Source organism: Glycine soja, chromosome 18, assembly GCF_004193775.1.
Source record: "Glycine soja cultivar W05 chromosome 18, ASM419377v2, whole genome shotgun sequence".
Classification (NCBI taxonomy): Eukaryota; Viridiplantae; Streptophyta; class Magnoliopsida; order Fabales; family Fabaceae; genus Glycine; species Glycine soja.
This window is the reverse complement of record NC_041019.1, coordinates 48,730,755-48,754,684: the sequence shown is the minus strand read 5'-3', so window position 1 is coordinate 48,754,684 and position 23,930 is coordinate 48,730,755. Positions and strand designations below refer to the sequence as shown.

Here is a 23,930-nt window from a genome sequence, read left to right as displayed (position 1 = left end):
AAGAAATAACAATATACATATTACAGAGGGAAAAATTATAATAGATCACTTTTACATTAACTTTTTTTTGTAAATTCAAATTTTGAATGTTTTGGTTCATAAACATTTCACACATGCCTATGAATTTGAATGTTTCATTATTTTCCTATTTATTCTTAAAAAAAAATTATTTGCTAAAAAAGTATTTAAATTGTTTAAAAAATAAAAAATAAAACAAATAATTTACAAAAACTAAAATTATTTTGAATAGTCATGTTTTGAATAAAATTAAGCTACAACATGGCCAATAAGACAAGAACAATATTGATTACAAATTGCTTTTTGTTGTTTGTTTTTTATTTAGAAATTGTTTACATTAATTTTTTATTTTTTTTAAATTGTTGTAGAGATGAGTGCTTCTAGTCCTAGTCAAGCTAAAGAACAAGATGATGATACCAAACCTTTATGGACCTATGTTACAAAGATAAAAAGTGTAGCAGGTGGTGGAAATTATGAGATAAAATGCAATATTTGTGATTTTACCTTTAATGCGTCTTACACTAGAGTGAGGACACACTTATTGAAAATGACAGGAAAGGGAGTTAGAGTTTCTCAAAAGGTAACAGTTGCCAAACTTATAGATTTGAAGAAGATAGACAATGAGGCTACATTGAGGGTGGAGAGGTCAAAAACAAAATCTGTGTCATTGCCTCCGGTTTCTACTCAACACCAAATGGATACAAATACTCTTAGTGTTGATCCAAAAAAGAGAAAGACATCATCTGTAGAAAATGCCTTTAATTTGCAAGCTAGAGAGACACTTGATCATGAAATTGCTAGAATGTTTGACTCTTCGGGGTTGCCTTTTCATTTAGTAAGAAATCCTCATTATAGTAAGGCATTTGCCTATGCTGCCAACAATCAGATCAGTGGTTACCAACCTCCAGGTTATAATAAATTAAGGACAACATTACTTCAAAACGAGAGAAGACATGTGGAGAATTTGTTACAACCAATTAAAAATGCATGGAGCCAGAAGGGTGTAAGCATTGTTAGTGATGGATGGAGTGACCCGCAAAGAAGATCTCTTATTAATTTCATGGTTGTCACGGAGAGTGGACCTATGTTTTTAAAGGCCATTGATTGTTCAAATGAGATCAAAGACAAGGATTTCATTGCCAAACATATGAGGGAGGTAATTATGGAGGTTGGGCACTCAAATGTTGTGCAAATAGTGACGGATAATGCAGTCGTTTGTAAAGCAGCAGGTTTAATAATTGAGGCTGAGTTTCCTTCCATTTATTGGACTCCATGTGTTGTCCATATATTAAATCTTGCTTTGAAGAACATATGTGCAGCCAAGAATACAAAAAAAAAAAAATGTTGCTTATGAAGAATGTTCTTGGATCACCCAAATTGTGGATGATGCAATGTTTGTGAAAAACTTTGTCATGAGTCACTCTATGAGACTATCAATTTTCAATTCATTCAATTCATTGAAATTGCTATCCATTGCTCCAACAAGATTTGCCTCCACTATTGTAATGCTCAAGAGATTCAAGCAATTGAAGAAAGGACTCCAAGAGATGGTCATTAGTGACCAATGGTCTTCTTATAAGGAAGATGATGTTGCAAAGGCTAAATTTGTGAAAGATACTTTGTTGGATGATAAATGGTGGGATAAGGTTGATTATATTCTTTCTTTCATTAGCCCTATCTATGATGTTCTTAGAAGAACGGATACAGAAGCTTCATCTCTCCATCTAGTATATGAAATGTGCGATTCAATGATTGAAAAGGTGAAGAATGCCATATATCAATATGAGAGAAAAGAGGAGAGTGAAGGATCAACATTTTATGAGGTAGTGCACTCCATATTAATTGACCGTTGGACTAAGAGTAGCACTCCTCTCTATTGTTTAGCTCATTCTTTAAATCCTAGGTAATTGACTCTATACTTTTTTACTTACATTTTTTTAGAATTACATAAATTTTAATCGTGTATATATTTCTTTTTAATTATAGATATTATAGTCATGAATAGTTAAGTGAAGATTCTAATCGAGTTCCTCCACATCAAGACATGGAACTCACTCGTGAAAGATTAAAATGCTTCAAGAGATTCTTTCTTGATGTGGATGTAAGGAGGAAAGTGAATATTGAGTTTGCCAACTTCTCAAATGGAAGAAAAGGTTTTGATGATCTTGATTCTTTAAATGATAGAGGTCAAATGGATCCAAAAGCTTGGTGGCTAGTTCATGGCATTAATGCTCCAATACTTCAAAAGATTTCCCTTAAGCTACTTGCGCAACCTTGTTCATCTTCTTGTTGTGAAAGGAATTGGAGTACATATTCATTTATCCATTCTTTAAAGAGAAACACGATGGCACCACATAGAGCTGAAGATTTAGTATTTGTTCATAGCAACCTACGACTTCTCTCAAGGAATACTCCACAATATCATCAAGAGGAAACTAAAATGTGGGATGTAGCTGGAGATGATTTTGGGTCACTTGATGATTGTGGTATTCTTGAAATTGCTAGTTTGTCTTTAGATGAACCAGAGTTAGAGGGTGTCTTTTTCAATGATGATTGCTAGTTTGTGGAATTCTTGAAGACTTGAAGTTGCTAATTCATCATCTTGCTTTATAATTTTTTTTTGTTAAAAAACAAAGCGTACAAATTGTATAATGAGGTCTCTTTTCAATTTAGATCTTTTATTCATATCGCTCATATTTAATTTTATGTAATTTTATTTTATATAATTATATATATATATATATATATATATATATATATATATATATATATATATATATATATATATATATATATATATATATATATATATATAGTCGTGTCCATGTCCTACATTTTCAACATTTCAGGTGTCCACGTGTCTGTGTCTGGTGTCCGTGTCGGTGTCGGTGCTTCATAGATGATAATTGTTGCAGGTAGTGGATAGGCTGTTTGGGTTGGGAAGGTTCTGTTTAAAATGCACTCAATATGCAGGGAAAGGAATTTGGTTGTAATATATACTATACTAGTAGTTTCATCTTGGAATGATATGCTAAGGGATAAATCCATTCATGTGGTTAATGGTTCTCTAATCCTGGAATCCTTTTTGGTACTGCTGATACCCTTAATAATATTCTTTGTTGGCTGATAAAAAAAACCCATATATCCTTTGATCTTTCTCTTATAATTAAAGTATGACTTTATTCTACGTTTTCTTATTGATTATATATCTTTAGTTTTCATTTTTTTGAATTTTCCTCTCATTTTTATTTATTAGTTAGTTCATCTTTCATTCAAATATGAAGTAATGTTCTCTCTCTCTTCTTGTAATGCTTTTAAACACTAAATTTGTTATCGATAGGTACGTGTGAGTAATGTTCGGAGGTTCATTAAGGAAGAATAATAGTGTTTGAAAGGAGGAAACACTATCCTTAAGGAATTATTTGCTTCCACAAACAACAACAAATAAGAGCACTGAGCACATGAACCTTATTTTTTCAAGTTACATGGTCAATATGCAAGAATTTTGTTTGCATTGCTTTTATTTTCACAAAATCCAATAGGAACACAAACTCCTTCCTACAAGTTAGCCCAATTTTTTTGTCTTTTTTGTTCCATATTTATGTTATCACAATCCTTTCACTTGAGTTATATTTATTCATCTCTAATAAAGTTTTTTTTTTTAAATCATAGATGAAAGCTTTAACTAAGATGAATGAAGTAAAAGATATATAATAACATAAATGTGGAATAAAAGAAAGACAAAATCACTACTAGAAAATATGTTTTTTACATCGGTTATTTAGAACTTTTAACATCGGTTATTAATCGACGTTGAAAGTATTAACGTTAACATCAGTTTTCCAAAACCGATGTTAACGTAAAAATGATAACATTGGTTATTTAAATAACCAATGTTATATAATAAGAATTACACAAAAAAAGGTATCAATGTTCATAGCAGCGTTGGAAGTTGACATCAGTTTTTATAGAAAATCGATGTTAACGTTAATAGTTAACATCGATTTTCTGCAAAAACCGATGTTAACGAACAACGTTAACATCGATTTTCATAGAAAACCGATGTTAATGTTTTGGAAGTTAATATCGGTGTTTATTGAAAACCGATGTTAACGTTAATAGTTAACATCAGTTTTTGTAGAAAACCGATGTTAACGTTTTGGAAGTTAACATTGGTTTTTGTTGATAACCAATGTTAATGTTAATAGTTAACATCGGTTTTTGGAAAAATTGATATTTACTTTGTTCGTAAACCGATGTTGTTTTTGTAGGTTAACATCAGTTTTTTTAAAAAATCGATGTTGTTATTAGGAATTTTTTTTAATATACTGTCTGTTTTTTCAATAAACCAAAAAATTAACTTGAAAATTTGAAATCAGACCACACAGTACAACATATATCATTTGCATTCTGTTTTGAAATAGTTTTTAGCAAAAAACTAGCTAGTAAACTATCAATTGTAAAAAATCAATTGATAACTATATATCAATAAAGAATTTATTAATAACCATGAATAAAGAATATTCAATTAATGTTAAAAGGTTACATCAATTGTAAAAAATGTAAAGCAAGGTAGTAAACTAATTAATTAAACTAAAATTACAAAGTTGCCTAACATCCTAACTAAAATTACAAGCTAGTAAACCAAGTTTCATTTCAAACTTTGAGATAATAGTTTGTCCACTGGATGCAAAGCGTCTTCAATGTGTCTAATTCCAATTGTCTAACATCATTAAAATATTGCATGATAAAATAAAACATAAGTTAATAATATAATACAAATGATAAGAAAATCAAAATTTTTTGAAATAAACATTTACCATTTCCTAATTATTCCTGAAACTTCCTAAGATTATAGTTGACATCCAGTGCATCGTGTAATGGCCACACTCAGTGCTTCCTTTTTTGTTTATTACACTAAATACATAATGAAATTTAGATATTCAATGTTAACTACAGATTAGTGTACACAAACATAAAATATATATAAGTAAAAACATTGTTTAAATTACTTACTTTAACAACATTCCACCTAGCACCTGCAGCCTTGGATTTAGGTTGTGGAGTATCGTCAAGTCCTTTCAAAGCACTGTTAAATACAAGGAACATGAAAATATTGATGTTGATAACTAATATTAATGCAAATGTATTGAAAAACAACACTGACCTGTTAATTATTCCTTTCAAATAGTTGTTTGGCCTATTATGCAAGGAACAAAACCAAACAACAAGATTTTCCTTAGGCAAAATGATGACCATTTGTCAGTTTGCACTACAGTGGAGACCAATATAGGTTATTATAGTATTATACATTATTTAAATTCATTTGTTCAGTTTTACTTACCCATTCAGGTAGGCTCCCAGGTAGACATCCCGTTTTGAACTCTGCATCCAGTTCTTGATTTAACTTTCTGATTCAAACTGTGATTGCCCAGATCTCTGGATGGACTGTGGCTCGAGGAATCCATACACATCGAAATTTCCCAATCGCATACTTGTCTCAGTCAAATGCCTATTGTTGTTAACACAAAGTAAATTATGTATGAATTTAAAATAATAACATAGGTAATTAACAATAATCTAAATTGACTTACAGAATCCACAACTGTATAGCAAAGATGCTGAGACATTGACCACCGTGTGCTATTTCAGACAGATCTTCATGCTTTAAGTACAAGGGGAAGTCTAAATTAAACAGCCTGAATAGGGAAGCATCCCACATAACCTGCAACGGCTTCAAAAAAAGTTATGGGATGGTCAATGTCATCAGATATAGGGGATCCTCGACCTCAGGATCCGGCTTATCTGCAGGTTTTACTGGTCCCACAGCTCCTTGTTTATCCAACATAGTTAATTAACATAATTTAATTACAGTGAACAATTCAATTGAAAAAAAGAAGCATATAATGAGAGTAAAATACATGTTCTGATAAACGTTTAATGAGATATGTCGACCAAGCAAGGAAGGTGTTAAGTGTCAGCCCCACTAAAATAACCTCGTCAGTGGGTACAGGAATGGGAGAATCTGCATCTTTAACCTCCTCAATACCAACCTTCACTTGATCATGCAACAAAGGTATGTTGTGAACGATTGTGGATCCCTCATAAACTCTTCCTAGGGCAACCAGGTGGGGAGAATTTTCTTCGATGTACAACCCGCATTTGTCTAAGTCACCCGTGTCTGGATCAGTCGCTGAGGGATCAACACAACTCCCCTTTGTGCTGACACGAGCAGCTGAGGGACCAACCTCAGGCTTCGGAGGCAGTGCAAGTCCCTATGCTTGCATCTATGACTGAAACTAGGATTGCATCTCGCTGAAGGATAACATCAATTGTTAAGTCACTTTTTCTATGATTGACTCCTCCAGCTGGTCCCTGATTTGTTGAGTCAACTGCTCAAAATCTTCGGGAGTGATGGAAGAAGTGCTGCGGGAGGTTCGTTGAGCCGGTCCAAAGTATTGCTTGATGGTCACACCGACTCCAACAGCACACACATGACCAGCGTGTTCTGGTTGCCTAATGGTAGTAGTCATGACATCCTGACGTCCATGAGGGACAAACGAACCCTGTGACGCCTGCTCCTCCAACGAATCCTGTACAAAACACATTTGCATGCCAAAGATTGGGACAACATAAACATAACTAATTACGATTATTAATTAAAAGTTACTTACAATCCTCTCAGCAATTTCCTTTGCTACCTCAGACGTCATCTGACCAATTTTTTTTGTGAAGGCCATCTTCCACTTCACGTGTCGTCTGATGGGAGATGGAGGATCAATCACGGCCTCAGCGCTTCCGGATTGAACAGCTTCCTCCTGTTTTTTCTTTCTCTTCTCATCCATCAACTTCTTTTCTAAATATTCATAATCCTCACGAGACAACACGTCATCGGTCCGCACAGTCATCGGTGTTGCTGTCAACCAATTTACCTTTGAAAACACAAACAGTAAATTTGACATAGTTAAGCTCCCAAATTTCTTAAATGAACCCAAAGTAAGGGATGGAAGCTACACAAGGATTGTCATCATGTACACTGACGAAGTGTTGAGATTCAGTCCTTAGGGTGACCCCACTATTTTGCATTGTACTTTTCTCATCTTGTGCTTTTGTATAAAAGGAATACTTGTTTATGTCATATCCTTGCCAAGTTATAACATTTCTTTTAGGCCCATCAACTAGCTTTCTTAATGTTTCAGAGGCATTTTCATCAGCAAAGATTATATCTTTAGACCAGTCAAGGCAAGTCTTGTTATGTTTTTTCAAGACCCAGTTCTTCGACATTTTTGGATTACTTTTTTTGACTAAACCTTCATGCTGAAGTATGTATGACAATACTTCATTATTGTTATTCAACACATACAAGTGAGCTTGTAACAAATGTTCTACACTTGGAGTGATAACATGCAGTCCTCTTGAACCCTTACCGCCCACTCTGTCATCATGACGAGATTCAGGAAGCCCAACAGGTTTAGCCTTTTCAATGTACTCTGAACAAAATTCAATGGCTTCTTCTGCAATGTACCTTTCAACAATAGATGCTTCCGGATGATGTATATTTTTGTATACCCTTTTAAGATCTTCATGTATCGCTCAACCGGGTACATCCACCGCAAAAAAACAAGACCACACCATTTGATTCCTCTAACCAGATGAACAATTAAGTGAAGCATGAAGCAAGCAGGAAGAAAATGCATCTCCAACTGGCATAGTATAATAGCACCCTCATTTTCCAGCTCATCTAACTTCACAGGATCAACGACCTTGCTACATATGGCATTGAAGAAAAAGCACAGGCGAGTTATGGCTAACTTGACTTTGTTAGGCAAAATGTCTCGTATGGCCATCGGTAACAATTGTTGCATCAAGACGTGACAATTGTGAGACTTTAACCCTACCAACTTCAGATCCTTCAACTGTACAAGGCTCTTAATATTTGAAGAGTATCCTTATGGGACTTTGATTCGGTGCACACTGACAAAAACTGATCTTCTCCTTTCTGGACAAAGTATGACAAGCTAGAGGCAAATAAATTATTTTACCATCAGACCTTGGATGCAACTGCGATCGTATACCCATCTCAGCTAGATCTTGACGAGTATTCAAACCATCTTTCATCTTGTCTTTAATGTTAAGGAGCGTCCCAATGATACTATCAAATACATTTTTCTCCACATGCATAACATCAATACAATGTCTAATATCCATATCAGACCAGTAAGGAAGATCAAAGAAAATCGACCTCTTCTTCCATATGCAAGTCTTACTTTTTTCCTTCTTTTGGTTTTTCCAAATGTAGTATTCAGGTGTTCAACTCGCTGGAAGACCTGGTCAGCAGTCAACAGTATCGGCGCAGTTTCATGCTCTTGACTTCCATTAAATGCCTTTTTCAATCGCCTGTAAGGGTGATGAGGTTTTAGAAAACGTCGATGCCTAGTGTAGACTGTTTTTCTACCATGTTTCAGTTGTATGTAGCTTGTTTCTTCTTCACAGATGGGGCATGCATGATGACCTTTAACACTGTAACCGCTCAAATTCTTATATGCTGGAAAGTCATTAATGGTACAAAAAAGCATTGCACGCATTAGAAAAGTCTTATTCCGAAACCCATCAAACACTAAAACCCCCTCGTTACACAACTTTGTCGGGTTTTCAATCAACGGACTTAGATAAACATCAATGTCATTTCCTGGCTTTCTTGGGCCCGATATCATCATAGACAACATGTATTTTCACTTCATGAACAACCAAGGAAGCAAATTGTAAATTACTAGTAGAAGTGGCCATGAACTGTGTTGAGTGCTTAAATTGCCATATGGATTCATTCCATCACTAGCTAGTCCAAGCCTAAGATTTCTTGCCTCTTTGCCGAAATCCAGAAACAAACATCTATCTTTTTCCACTGAGAGCAATCAGTCGGATAACGGACCATTCCATCACAGTTTCTCCCATTTGCATGTCATGTAAGGTCTTTAGCATTGTCTCCATTAGCAAAAAGACGCTTAAACCTTGGAACGATCGGCAGATACCACAACACCTTTGCTGGGGGGCCCTTCTTTGAGTTTTCATCAGTACTACACTCCTCATCATCCTTGATTTTGTACCGCGATACCCCACACCTAGGGCATTTGGACATTTCTTCAAATTCATGTTTGTAAAGTATGCAATCATTCAGGAAAGCATGAATTTTTTGATACTCCATACCCATTGGACACAGTATCTTCTTCGCCTAATCGTAATTGTTAGGCAATATGTTTTCCTCTGAAAGCATATCATGCACTACTTGAAGCAATGAATTAAAGTTTTTGTCACCCCACTCATATTTGGCCTTCACATTAACCTGACTTAACACTGCCAACAATAGCATCAAGGAATTCTTGCACCCCAGATACAAAGGCTTCTTTGAAAGACTTTGCAATGTATCATACATAGGGGCATGTGCTTGCTGAAAAGACTATTGTCCAAGGTCATGAATCATATCCTCCAAGCGATCTTCCATTTCAACATCAAACGGTTCAGATTGGGACCCACTCTGCATGTTTGTCAATTCACCATTCCATATCCACGTGGTGTAATTCTTCTTAATCTCATCACACAATAGATACTCTTGTATATCGTCCAGTATTTTTTGTCTTCCATTCAAACAATTGATGCAAGGACAATCATATTTTTTGTCCTCATCCGGTCGACTTCTTTCGGAGGCAAATTGAAAGAACAGTTCGACACCTTTCTCATATGTAGGGCTCATTCGACTTTCATTCATCCAACTTCGATCCATCTAAATAATAACTCTGTGATACTCACAAAGTTATTTGATGCGTGAAAATCTCACTTTTTTATTATAAGTGTGGCCCTATCCCATTCAGGAAGACCTTTTTTAATGGTAGCTTCATACGTCAAGGTTAATTCTATTTTGTTAAATTTGACAAAATTTCAGCAGCATTTTGCATTGGTCTCTAAGTACACGACATGAAATCGGTGAAATTAATTTTCCGATAATCAAGTATGCACTCAGAGAACAACTAGAAATGCATTGTACTGAAATTTCATCAAATTAAACAAAATAATGTTAACCTTAACGCATGAATCTACCATAAAAATATCAGTCTTCCCAAACTGTCCAAATGGACAATTCAAGATTAAATACAATGATTAATGCAAACTATTTGCAAGAATCATTGCATTCAGTCTCAAATGAGAATCTAAGATTCACTCATCATGAACACAATTTGTATAGCATATATCAGTTGTCATTAATAGCAGTGAACAAGTAATAAAAACATTAATTGGTAACAAAAATTTGTACATGTGATGATGAGCAGCACAATCCAAATAGCAAGGCAACTAACTCTTCCTAGAGTAGAGCAATTTTGAGGCTATCACATTGGGAATTCATACTTTGATTTTCATTTGGTAGTTAATTTCAACAAAATGTTGAGTGTTATCTACAGCTTTGATACTAAGCTGGAATCCATACTTTAATTTTTGTTTAACGAAAGAAAGATCAAGGTGGCTTTAAAGAGAAGAAAATAGATAGAAAAATGAGAAGGAAGGGTGACCGTGGGAGGGAGACAGGGCTGGGGGAAGGAGAAGGCAGAGTACTTTCAATATTTTTTTTTAAAAAAAAGGTGTCAAGAGTTATTTTAGCAGTTTATTTCATTGAATGTTGTTCTCACTTCTCACAGCTAAATTCCTTGTTCTTTCAACAGAGGTTATAAATTAAGTTATATGACATTGTGTGTGACAATCAAACACTTGAAAGTTATTCTAGTGGGAGTGGGACAGCCCAATACTTCAGCCCAAGACCAAATCATTGCTCACAACAAGAGGAAATTTCAGCACCAAGACAAAACATGCATCCTTAGCTTAATGGGTCAGTTGTGGCTAAACAAAATGCAGAGAAAGCTAATTCAAACCTCCATGGTTCTAATCTACTCCTGGTATTGAGACATTAATTGCTTCAAATGCAGCCACTACTACCCACTATAGCCATTACTAGCTAGGAATTACGATTAAATATAGTGTTTCAGGTATACAACTTACAAAGTTGATGGATGTTGGATTATTCCACTTTAAGCTTTACTTATCCTAACTTATAACTAATGGACACCCATCACCAGCTATTAATCCTATCAATGGAACAAAGACCAATGAATTTCTACCCATTTCTTTTTACCATCATGCCACTCAAGGCCAGAATTGATTGAGGGGACAATAAACACTTGTGAAAAATCAAATCATTCTAAAAAGTTGACATTTATCTCTGCTTAAAATGATGTGGGTGCAGATTTCAAGTGAGCACAAAATAGCACAACGAACATAAACTGCAGCCACTACTAGCTAGGAATTACGATTAAAAACAATGTAACAATGTGCTTTACACATATACATGTATATATAAGAAGTAGTAACGATGTGCTTTACCTGGAGTTTCTATAATCAAATAGCTTCCACAACAAGGCCACTAAGCAGTAGTAAATGATAACCTAAAAATAAAAGGCATATGCCAATTAGCCATGGGCCATACTGCCACAGCAACGATATGTATCGCATTTTGCAGAAAATAACCTTTGAGAACTAATGAGTAATGGCATTAGAAGAACTCAGAGCCAAACCTAGTTCAACTATAACAAAGTAATTCAACTTATGCTCAACCAAACTATGTAACATTACTAATGCTCATATGACCAGACTGCATGGACTAACAACTATGTAATAACTTAGCCTACAAAATTGTGGAGTTCATATAAACTTCTCATTATTTATTAAAGTACCATAGTTAAATGAAAGACAAAACTCTACAAAAGTGATCATGTTCTCATTGTCTTTACTATCCACTTCTCAACTCAAATTATGATATGTGGATAGCAATAATTCAATATGTGCATTTTCTCTAGTTTTTGAGGGCTTTATTTGGATTTTCTCTAGCTTCAGGGAGTCATACATGCTAGTTATCAATTATGATTCGGAGCATGATCACTTTTGTAATATGTGCATACTACCTTTAGGAATGTTGACAACTTGTCCTATGAGGCTTTCAGCATATGAGATCCTAAAGGAATGTGGACTTCGAAATTCTAATATGTGCATACTGCCTTTAATTAGAAACACTAAACTATGTGTTTTGCCTTTTTAATAAGAAAGAGTGAACTGTGGATCGGGTTTCAGATTCAATTTTAAAAAGCAACTCAGTCCAATCCAAATTAAACTTATATGTGCATATATACTTTTTCAGACAAATTTTATCTCTATTTTTTCTCTACTCTATATTTTTCTAATCAGTTTTCTGCAGAATCAAGTGAAAAACACTACTATTCTTTCTACTTTCCATGATATCCATGTACAATACTTGATTGTATAGGGGTGCAAACATGTTTATATGCTGATAAAATAGCATAGTTTTGCCACTATAGGACATACAGTTCAAGTTATCCATATTCTACAAGGTAAAGGCAATATGGAATGTTGAACCAAATGCCTCACATAACACAAAGTTTACCCAACTACATATCGCAAGTACAGAACAAACCCATGCTATGCTACCATAGGTTTAGTGAAATGTTACAAAGCAAATAAATAATTTTACCTGCAATGTTCCTTCTGTGGATGAAAGAAATAGCAACTACAACTCCTAAACCTGCAGCAATGGAGCTTCATCAACAACAACATAAATAATAATCACTAAGAACAAAAGGGTAATTGCTAATAGGCTAACTCACCTCTGATATAGTGCAAATCAAAGGGCCTGAACCTAGTTTCAGGGTATATGAACCTTCAAACAGTCAAAACAACAGCTTTCCTAAATAGATCAAATGTAGGTTGCAACCAACTAAGGGAAGTTAAAAGCTTAGTTTAAGGGAACTTATAACTAAGGGAAGTTAACAGAATGGCGAAGACTGCGAGGGTGGGTTGAGCAAAACCTACCTTGTGATTACGAGTACAAACACGACCAAAGACTGCTTTCGTGCCAATGGAATGCCTGCAAGAAAACCAATGAAGCTTGTTCGAACACAATGGCAGTGACCTGAGGGTGAGTTCAGCGTGTTGAAACACCAAGATTGTTCAAACACAATGAAGCTTGTTCAAACACGAAGGTCGTTCAAGGAAACCAAAAAAACTTACCAAAACACGAGGGTGGGGTGAGCGTCACGGCGACCACGGCGGCCTGAGCGTGGCTATGCGAGACTCAGCGTCGGGGGTCAGGGACAATGCCAGTGACAACGACGGCCTGATGGTGCCTTTGAGAGAGTAAGCGTGGGGGGTCAGGGAGAAGCAAGAGGGTGGGTTTGCGAGAGATTGATGAGCGCGAGAAGAGAAGGCTTTTGAGTTTGTAAATTTAAGTAAAACCACAACATCGAAAACCGATGTTAACATAGAATTCTTAAGATTGATTTTGACAAAACCGATGTTACCTACGTAATGTTAACATCGATTTTCACAAAATCGATGTTACCTACGTCACGTTAACATCGGTTTTTTTAAAACCGATGTTAATAAACTAGTCTTAATTACTAGTATGCCATTGTGTTTGTGTCAACATTAGTTTTTTTAAAATCAATGTTAATAATCTGGTCTTATTTACAAGTATGCCACTGCATTTGTGTTAATATCGGTTTTGCCGAAAACCGATGTTAATCTAGCGATGTTAAATGTACAATTTTTAGTAGTGAATTGAGCTAACTCAAAGGAGAGAGTTGGTGTTACTATCAAATAAAAACAAAAATAAATTGTGAAATTTCTCGCATTTAAGTAACCAGAAAAGAGAACGTTCACGATCTCTTTGTTATTGTTTGTGGAAGATTGATTCTTCTTCCTAGTTGATAACAATGCTTTTGCTATTCAAATACATTATTTGAGTTTAGTCATTATAATAGAAAAATTGTCTAGACACAAATTGATTATTTTCTTTTGGTGTTTTTCGCCTTTTATTGTATTTTTAGTTTTCAAATTGATGTGTTATATATTTCATGGATGCAATATAGTTTCACTATTTTTTAAAAAATATTTTTTTTTACATCAGTTGTTACTAGCGCACAAACATATTTATTTAAGTCACAATATAATAATGAACATGTATGTAAAATTGTCAACTTAATAGCACACATATATATTTATTTAATTCAGAATATAATAATGAGCATGTATGTGAAATTGTTAACTTAATAACATTATCATACTTTTACATTAACACATTAGATTAATGTTTAATATTGAAAATATTTGTAATTATATATTTTATTCTCAGATTTTTCATTTTTTATTTTTAACATACTGATGAATTCTAATATAAAAAATTTAATAAAAAAGGAATTTAATATAAATAATTATAAAAAAGTAAAAGAAATTGGACAAGTGAATTGCCTTAATTCACACGAATAAAGAATTTTTCAGATTGGTAGGCCCAATGAAAATGGCTATTTAAAGTTTTGAACAACCCGTGAAACTTGGGACTTTTTACTTCTGCATATCCGTTTTTGCTTCCTGCACCCCAAAAGACATGAACAAACACAAATATTCCCCCCTCTCCTAAGCTAGCCCCGCCTCCACGCAATACCATCGATCCAAACACCATTGCCCCAACCACCCAGCAGAACCATTGACGACCCTGATGCAGAAAAAATGCAAATGGAGTCCAGAACGAAAGATAGTTGTACAACTTGACCCCATTTTGGGGACCTTTCAAGAATACACTATTTTTTTTATACTTTCATAAATACCTTTCTGGTAGTATAAAGGTATACACTAATTAAGGGTCCTTTCTTTGGTTCATTTTGACATCTCTCCAACCTTATGGAAGATTGTTGCTTCCTGTACCTCCAATAATTGCTTTCTGACTCCATTACATTTCAAAAATCCCAATGCAAAATGGATTTACATTTGAGATTGAATTTTGCTGAATGTAACGGGAGAGAGGCATGTGAATCCTGCACCTCTTAAGCAATTTGATAAAGACAAATCACCTTTGATGAGAACACCTCCCTTCCCCAACCCTGAAAAGCTCACCGGAAGCCTTGTGAAGCCCTCCTTCACCCTTGCACCTTGTTATCCAACCTTGTGAAGCCCTTGCACCATCCTCACTGAACCTCAGAAGCACTTCCATGAGATTTTTGATGGAGTGGTGAAGAAATCAATGGTGAAGGCATCATCACTCACGACGAAAAAAACAAATGTTTCTCCACTTGTATTTGTTCCCTCTCACTCATATTTGATTCTCCCATTGTAGTTGTGTGCCTCTGTAATGTAAAATTTTCCTTTTTGTTATTAGCTTTAAGGATCCTGGTCCTCACGACAATGACAAATATTTAGATCACATGCTACTTAAAATTGAGGTGAAGAACTTTAGAAAGGTTAATTTGGAGATATTAAAAATGTGGGAGGTGCATTTTGTTGGTTTATGTAAAGGGCATTTTGGACATTTCGAAACATTTCTGCCAGATAAAAAGACAGTTGAATAATGAAGACAGATTTTTTTTTTTACCTTTCACCTTTGACATACAACAGCTGCAGAGTGAAACGATGCCGTGCCTCAACCTCTCCACCAACGTTAACCTAGACGGCGTCGACACCTCCTCCATTCTCTCCGAAGCCACCTCAACCGTCGCCAGCATCATCGGCAAACCCGAGGCCGTACGTTAACTCTCTCACTATCACTATCTCTAACGTCCGTGACGTCTTTTCATGTGTGCTTTCGATTTTTTGAAGTTTCCGTTTTCTGGGTTTTCATGCTTTCATTCTCTTTTCCTACTTCAACATTTTAATTTAATTTAATTTTTACGCAATTATATGCACTTGTTGCTGAATAAATGGATGCAAATTAGTGACTAGTTCAGGGACTCTCCCCCCTTTTTTTTTGCAGTTTCTCTTGTCTAGGGTTCTTGTTTTTATTGTTGTTTGATTCTTCAGTTCTGGTTATATGAGTATAATAGCCATCAAATTTTTTTTTTTTGAGAATTGGGTTGGATGGTGTGTTGAGACTTCAACTTTACTTTCACTGTTTGTGTAGTACATCGTGTGCCATGTTATGGATGAAAGATTTTTGGTGTCTAAGAATGATGTGGAAATGGAAATGATTTTCTCTTTTTTTTGCTGTCTGCATATAGCATATTTGATCCCCGTATACATGCTATGCAGTTTTCTCTGTTTTGAACTTGTGATAACTTGGTGTAGTTTCTTTTCAATTGAATTGAAATGAATTGGTGTTTCTAGTGTTGTATATATGTATGTTATTACAAAGTAGTAAATCCCTCCATCCTCCCGCATACATAGAAAATGGATAGTAACATATTGTGTTGTTAGTTCTACATGTAGCATATGTGTGTTGCGATTGATTCTAATGTTGCTGTAGTCTATAACGTGTTATGTTAAGCTTCCTCATTTCTGTGTTGAACATGATTCAGTAACACCTGCTGACATACACTTTTGGTTTACCTTAATGTCTGCAATATAAGTTGTTATATTTTGTGATTTCAATCCTGTATTTGTTAAACTACTAGTTTAAAACCACTAGCTTCTTGAGTGGAATTTTGGGATGCTATTTGAGAGATGCTGCTACCATGGATGGAGTTATAGTCAATAGATACATAACATTAACTTTTTGTGGTTTAATTTAACTTATTAAAATGAAGTTTGATATTTTCTGTTTTCTTCTACACTATTCCTCTTGCTCTGCTATGAGATTTTCTTCTTTTTATTTATTTGGATTGTCTTTAAGCCTTTTGGTTATTTATTTATTTTTTTTATCAATTTTGCAGTATGTGATGATTGTTTTGAAAGGATCAGTGCCTATATCTCATGGTGGGAGTGAGCAGCCAGCAGCTTATGGTGAATTGGTGTCCATTGGTGGTCTTAGCCCTGATGTGAACAAGAAACTTAGTGCTGGCATTGCTTCAATTCTCGAAAACAAGTTGTCTGTGCCAAAGTCGCGATTCTACTTGAAGTTTTATGACACCAAGGCAAGTATCTAGACCTGAGTCCTGTCCTCAAAAGAAGGGTCCTTACCTTGCATCCTCTTATTCCATTCTTCCTTTTTGTTTAGGCCCATCAGAGTCAAGAATATGCACAATGTTTGCATGCTTTACACCAGCACTAGGTCATGTAAATAAATCCTCACTGTTCTAGACTTCATAGTAGCCACTACAAGCTGTACATAATCCAACCAAATTTCTTTTCGATGCTAACTACAAAAAATTTGCTATGCTAATTGGTCACAAATTCTTTGCTTATACTGAATGTTGATAGTGCCTTGTGTGATCTGCAGGGTTCCAACTTTGGATGGAATGGATCTACATTCTGAATTCCGAGTTATTTTGGTAATGATGCCATGGATGTCGGATGAACTCGTTATTCTGTTTTTGAACTTTTTTATCTGTAAAAAGTACTCTGAATTTTAATACCCCATTTTGAGGACATTATGCCATCGTAATTGGATTATGTTCAAGGACAACTGTGGGTCGTATATGTTTATGATGTTATCTCTGGACAAACATTATCTGCTGACCTTGAGATGAGCGTCATTTTAGTGGTGAATTAGAATTATGCATGGTTAAACTTGCGACTTAGTTATTTTGTAGTTACAAGAATAGATTAATGGTTGCTTTTAAACTTCTAATCAGTTGAAAAAAAAAAACGAATTAGGTTAACTAAAGAAACTGGTCCTTGTGGACTATAAATAACACAATTAGGTTTAAGTATCCTTAATTTTGTGGAAATTGCACCGTCATCTACTTTTAAGACTCGTTTAGTGTTCATGATAAGGTATGATAAAGGAATAAGAATAGGATAAGATATGAGAATAATAAGCTTTAATCGTATTCTGTGTTTGATCTGCATTAGATAACAATGGTAGAAAATATTATAAAATATATTCAAATGATAAAATTATTGTTTCAATAAAATTACATATAATTTTGTAATAACAACTTTTAAATTAATTTTTACAAATTATGAAACTTATTATAAAATTATAATTTCAACTAAGTTATACAATGTAGTGACTTCTCTTAAAACTATATAAACAAATTATATTAGTTTTTTAAATTATGATTATTTATTCAACTTTTAATAATTATTTAATTTGTGTAAAATCATTTTATATATAAGATAATATATGCTGAATAAAAATTATATATATTATATGTAAATCTTATATATTTTTTGTAATATACATTTTTGTAAGTTAGTTTATTTCTTAAAACAAAGATCAAATCGAATGTTTTAAAAATACAAGTCCAAAAAAATATGAAAAAAAATCAGAAGAGAATTCGCCCCTATTCCCGATTCCTCAGTTTTTTTTTTAATTATTTTTAATCAAAGGTGTGAATTCGGTGCTGAGGAGCTGCATTCATACTGTGAATATTGAATAGTAAATCGGTGTAGATCTGTAAATAAATTGGAACGGGTGATAGATAAGTAATTATTTTTACAAAAGTTTTTTTTTTTTAATTCCAAAAGGATTACATAAAGAATTGTGTGGTAGTTGTTGGAGAAAGAATTCCAAAAGGATTACATAAAGAAATGTGTGGTAGTTGTTGGAGAAAGAAGTGTGAGTAAGATCATAAGCAAAAGCAACGGTGAACTGAAGATGCCGGTTCTCACCCTTTCTACTAACGTTAGCCTTAATGATTTAGACGCCTCTTCGATACTCTCCCAAGTAATCTCCACCGTCGCCAGCATCATGCGCACACCTGAGCCTGTATCACTACTTTCCCCCCTCTCTCTATGATATCTACATATGACCATGATTTATAGCGTTGATGTTTTATATATAGAATTAAGTTGAAAGTTAATTCATGAAAATTATTTCACCCCATCCTTGTCGTACTATTCCTTTGTAGTTAATTATATTACAAAATTGATTTTATCTCTAAAATGGTTCAATTTTTAAGGGGAAATCATTTTGTTAGTACTGGTCATAGCCAGTATAAGATCTTCTGTATGTTAATTGCATGAAACAACATAGAAAAGATTTCAACTTTCCTCCGGACAGTTTACTTTTTTCAGTTTTTTTTTTTTTGGATTTTTTTTAAATCCTTAACAAATATCACGGGGTCTAGTTTCAATTTGGTTGAGTTATGGTAAATTGTCTTCGACTTGGTCGAAATAATGAAAAAAAAAAACATAACAAATTGCAGTTTGTGATGGTTTCACTGGAAGGATCAACAACCACATGTTTTGGTGGGACTGAGGAGCCAGCTGCCTATGGTGAACTGGTGTCCATGGGTGCTCTTAACCCAGAATTGAACAAAAAACTGAGTGCTGGAATTGCCTGCGTTCTTGAAACCAAGTTGTTGGTGCCAAAGTCACGGTTCTTCTTAAAATTCTATAACACAGAGGCAAGTTATCTAAATACTAATTTTTTATTTTTAAATACAGTAGAACATATATTCACTTATTCTCCATGAGAGAACAGAGTTCATTGGCTTTAGCTTTACAATTAATTGACCTTTTTTTGTGCTTTATTTGTTTTCTTGTGCAGGGCTATAATTGTGCATTGAACGGGTCTATCATGGTAGTCGAGTCCAAATGATGGAAAGAGAAAACCTGTTACTTTATTGTTATTGTAATTTTGACATGCTATGAATAGTAAGTATTTCATTAATTCCTTACTTATTAATAACATTTTTCTTTTATAAAACGGCAACTCAAATTGTATTTAATTTTTGTTAGTCAAGTCTTATTCTGTCTATAATCTGATATTCCTATGCTATTATTAGTAGGTGCATATGTTTTTATTTTTCATGAAGGATATCCTCCCATCTATAATTAGAGACTAATTAAATTTGACGCATAAAAATCACCCAGATAAATTTTACCCTTCTGAATAATTTTTTTCCCATACAGATAACCAGTGATTGATCCCTCGCAATATACTTAAAGAAAGTGCATATGTACGTTAAAAATTGATACACTCAAATATCATGCATGGAATTTGCACCAATTACCTGCTTATTGATTCATATAACATTAACCATCCCATCCTAATTAATTACACGATTGGTTTTTTTATAAGCAACCTAATTCCATGTTCACACAGTTCAACTTAGTCGATCAATTCAGTAAGATACTGATTACATCTTGATTGAATCCGGAACAACTTCATTAACACTGAGAGCTAGGATCACAGAAAGATCTAATGGCCAAGGAAAAGACACTTAATTAGAGAAAATCTGCTCCAAGTAGAAACGTAGCATTTCCTGGTTTAAAAGCTACCGAGTCCATCAATTTCATAGCATTCTTTTATACAAATATAAGTGTACTGTTGTAAGAAGATTACAATTATAACTAGGTTAAATATAAACCGTGTTGAGTATTTTATAGTAATAACTCTAGAATAGACATGAAGAAAGCCAAATTAGAATACCCAAAAACAAGCAAATCTAATAATCTATATTCTATTTCTTTTCTCTCTTCCACCATTTCACAGTTTCATTTCCTTCACCAAAATCAGAAACCCATATCAAAATTCAAAACCTTCTCCATTCTCTCACTTATTTCCCAACAACATGGCTTCTCCCTCTCCCTCTCCTTCCCCACAACAACAACAACTACAAGTTCTCCCCGTCTCAAACCCTCAAACCACCGAACCGCCACCGCAACCGCCGCAATCCGCATTCCGCTTCCTCCTATCATTTGCCACCGATAACCTCCGCCACAAGCTCTCCAACCGCCGCCCTTGGCCGGAACTCCTCGACCACACCGCCATGTCGAAGCCTCTGTCATTCTCCGAAGCCACCCTCCGCATCCGCCACAACATCTCCTACTTTCGCATCAACTATTACATCGTTGTGTCCCTCATCCTCGCCGTGTCCCTCCTCACCAGCCCCTTCTCCCTCGTCCTCCTCCTCGGCCTCCTCGCCTCGTGGCTCTTCCTCTACCTCCTCCGCCCCGCCGACCGCCCCCTCCAGCTTCTCGGCCGCACCTTCTCCGACTTTGAGACGCTCTCCCTCCTCCTCGCCACCACCTTCGTCCTTTTGTTCCTCACCTCCCTCGGCTCCCTCCTCGTCACCGCCTTCAGCGTCTCCGTCGCCCTCGTCGCCGCCCACGCTGCCCTCAGGGTCCCCGAGGATCTCTTCCTCGACGAGGGCGGCACGAACCAGCCCGCCGGGTTCCTGTCCATCCTCCGCGCTGCTGTCGCCGTTCCTCCCTCGCCCGCGCCACCCGCCCCCGGCGTCCGCGGCTGATTCAACATTCCCTTGTCTCATCAAGGTTTCCGCCACCGTAATTTGGACGGTAACATCAATGTTTTTTTTTTAGTGTCTGTGATTACAATTATTAGGACCATATTGCAGGCTGCATTTGCCCACAATTTATTGGATATGAACAAAAGTGACCCATATTTAAAACCTTGTGTCTCATAAAATATTTTTTTTATTATTATTATTTAAGGTTTTCCTTTGTTAATCTGCATGATTGACAAGTTGTTTTATACGTTGGCGCATGTTAGGAATTTGTATACGTTTTGTTCTATATTATGGAGGGAAATTCTTTTTGTTTTTGTTTTCCAGACAGATCTGTTACTTATATTTATTTAACAGATTTGATTTATTTTATTTATTCTGTAATTTCATCCTAATATTACGTTAAATTTATATCAATTTTCTTAATAATGAGTATTTTCAATTGCAAAAGTATATTTTTATAAAAAGGATTATATTTTTCGCAAATAATTATTTGTTCAAAATGGATACGACAAAACTCTTTCTTAAAATATGTAACTAACACAATATAGCATACCGAGCATTGAAACTCAAGACTATAGGTTAAACTATAACTATAACAACCCATGACATGTTGTGGTAGTTGATCCACTGTGTTAAATTTAATCTATTTTAATTAAAATTATGATAAATAAAACAAATCAATTGAATTATGATACTGTGATATTGTTTTACAGTAAGAATGCATAGAGGAGTTATAAAGAAAATATATAAATTGATAAATAGTCACTTTTGTCCAAAAGTATAAAAATTACAATAAATATATACAATCATTAACATATGTTCCTCATCGTTAATAAAACAAGGTACAGTGACACATAGAAATAAATTTATCACTGAAATGATTGTTAACATGACCAATTCTAATTGCCAGCCTATCAACATATTTGTCATATAATGTTATTTTAAATTTTCATTTCCCCTTACAAATGGGTCCCTAAAGGATGAAAATACAAAATTTAATCCCCAAAAGTGTAAAAAGTATGAAAAATATATTTAAACATTAACGGTGTGAATAATTATTATAATTTGAAAAAATTTATAATGATTGCGACAATTTTTTTTAAACAAACTCATAAATTAAATTGAGTCTAAAAGAAAAAAGAATACTCATTTTAAAAAAATTTAAATTTTTTGCATAATCTAATCAAAAGCATTGTAGTTTTTATTATTAGTTAATTTTATTTTAAAATTTTTAGATAATTTAACATTTTTTTTCGTGATTTTTTAAACGCATGCACTATGATAAATTTATTGATATATAAGTAGTTATAAATAAATATTTAACAACTAATTTACTTTTTCTAAAATTAATTTTTTAATATTTTTAAAAAAATTATTATTTTTAATTTGAATAGGATAATATTTTTTTAATTTTGTTATTTCACCCGTATGAGTCATGTGTATGTTAGTTCTTTGATTATTTTTTTATTTTTTTTTACTTTTTCAATAACACAATGGAGGGCTCAATGATTAATGTAACAAGACAGGACAATAGGGCACGTCTCCTAAATTTTCATTGGGTGTTGCTAGGTGCACAAGCAATATTGCTGGTGCACCCACTATTTTTACATTTTTTTAATTTTACCCTTTCATTCGTATGAGTCATACGGATGAACTTCATCTGTATGGATATAGTATGACTCTTATAAGTTATTAGCATCGTTCTAACCAACTGAGCTAATGAATCAATTATATTATAAAATAAATAATGTTACTATACATAATACTAAAATTTCTAATGTATATTTAATGCGTATGTAAATTTATAAAATTTATATCAAAATTAATTATCACAAAATTTATTATTTAAATTTACATGCGCATTAAATATACATTAAAAATTTTAGTGTTTTGTATAACAATATTATTTATTTTATAATATAATTGGTTCATTAGCTTAGTTGATTAAAGTGTTATATGACTTGAAAATCATAGTTGTGTCTAGCGAGTGCACCCAACGACAAATTTTCCCATCTGGGGTAGTTTTAGAAACTATTTCCCCAGATGGGGTTATTTTCAAATTATTTTCAAGAGGGGGTAGTTTTTAACGTAAAATGCATGGGGCATGTAGCCAAACAGCCAGAACCACTGACGAGTTTGGTCTCCGTGAAGGACTCGCCACTGCCAATGGCAATATGTCCATGCAAGGCAGAAATCGCCATTCGAACTGGCGATATGCACAACGCATAGGGAACCGTCAGTCAAACTGGCGAGTTCCAATAGCTGAGGGTGCAGGTCTAGCCCTGCTTCTCGCAGGCAATGGCAGTGCAGCAGTGCAGACGTGTCAGTGCAAGCGAAATCGCCACTACCATTAGCGGTTTGCCTTGCACAGGGATCGTCAGCATGGCTGGCGGGTTGCTTCAGTTTGAAAATTTTGGCCCTCTTCCATTATAAAAGCAGAAGCTCCGAGAGTGCACAGCTGCGCTTCCTTCCTTTGCTTTCATTGCTTTGTTATTCTTCTTCATAAGTTCCTCCATTAGACTGACTACGTTCTTCTTATTTTGTTGTTGTCTTTTGTTTTTGGTAAGTATTTTTGAATGATAGATATTTATTGTGTTATATATATATATATATATATATATATATATATATATATATATATATATATATATATATATGAAAGGTAAATATTTTGTTAATGTTTGTAGGGCTGTGCTTTGTTCTTTAAGTGGTTTCACTCCTTGTACGTGGTTT

The 23,930-nt window shown here is 34.4% G+C and overlaps 3 protein-coding genes across 5 annotated transcripts; all 3 read left to right on the top strand.

Annotated features, from left to right (window-relative positions):
- Positions 1–15,475: 15,475 nt before the first annotated feature.
- Positions 15,476–17,576, top strand: LOC114395206 (macrophage migration inhibitory factor homolog). 3 transcript variants are annotated; one of them, XM_028356923.1, is made up of 4 exons: positions 15,476–15,645; positions 16,770–16,970; positions 17,054–17,107; positions 17,276–17,576. In XM_028356923.1, the coding sequence occupies exons 1-3, from the start codon at positions 15,535–15,537 to the stop codon at positions 17,105–17,107; spliced, it is 366 nt and encodes a 121-aa protein (XP_028212724.1). In that variant the 5' UTR covers positions 15,476–15,534; the 3' UTR covers positions 17,276–17,576. The 3 variants fall into 3 exon arrangements, with proteins under 3 accessions (XP_028212724.1, XP_028212725.1, XP_028212726.1); XM_028356924.1 differs by having other exon boundaries at positions 17,054–17,112; XM_028356925.1 differs by lacking the exon at positions 17,054–17,107 and having other exon boundaries at positions 15,477–15,645.
- Positions 17,577–18,512: 936 nt separating this feature from the next.
- Positions 18,513–19,705, top strand: LOC114395024 (macrophage migration inhibitory factor homolog). The gene is made up of 3 exons (XM_028356711.1): positions 18,513–18,709; positions 19,149–19,349; positions 19,493–19,705. Exons 1-3 carry the CDS (start codon positions 18,599–18,601, stop codon positions 19,541–19,543), a joined length of 363 nt encoding a protein of 120 aa, XP_028212512.1. The 5' UTR covers positions 18,513–18,598; the 3' UTR covers positions 19,544–19,705.
- A 117-nt stretch (positions 19,706–19,822) lies between these two features.
- Positions 19,823–21,502, top strand: LOC114395023 (PRA1 family protein B1-like). Its single transcript, XM_028356710.1, has one exon. The coding sequence runs from the start codon at positions 20,520–20,522 to the stop codon at positions 21,195–21,197; it is 678 nt and encodes a 225-aa protein (XP_028212511.1). The 5' UTR covers positions 19,823–20,519; the 3' UTR covers positions 21,198–21,502.
- The last annotated feature ends 2,428 nt before the right edge of the window (positions 21,503–23,930 follow it).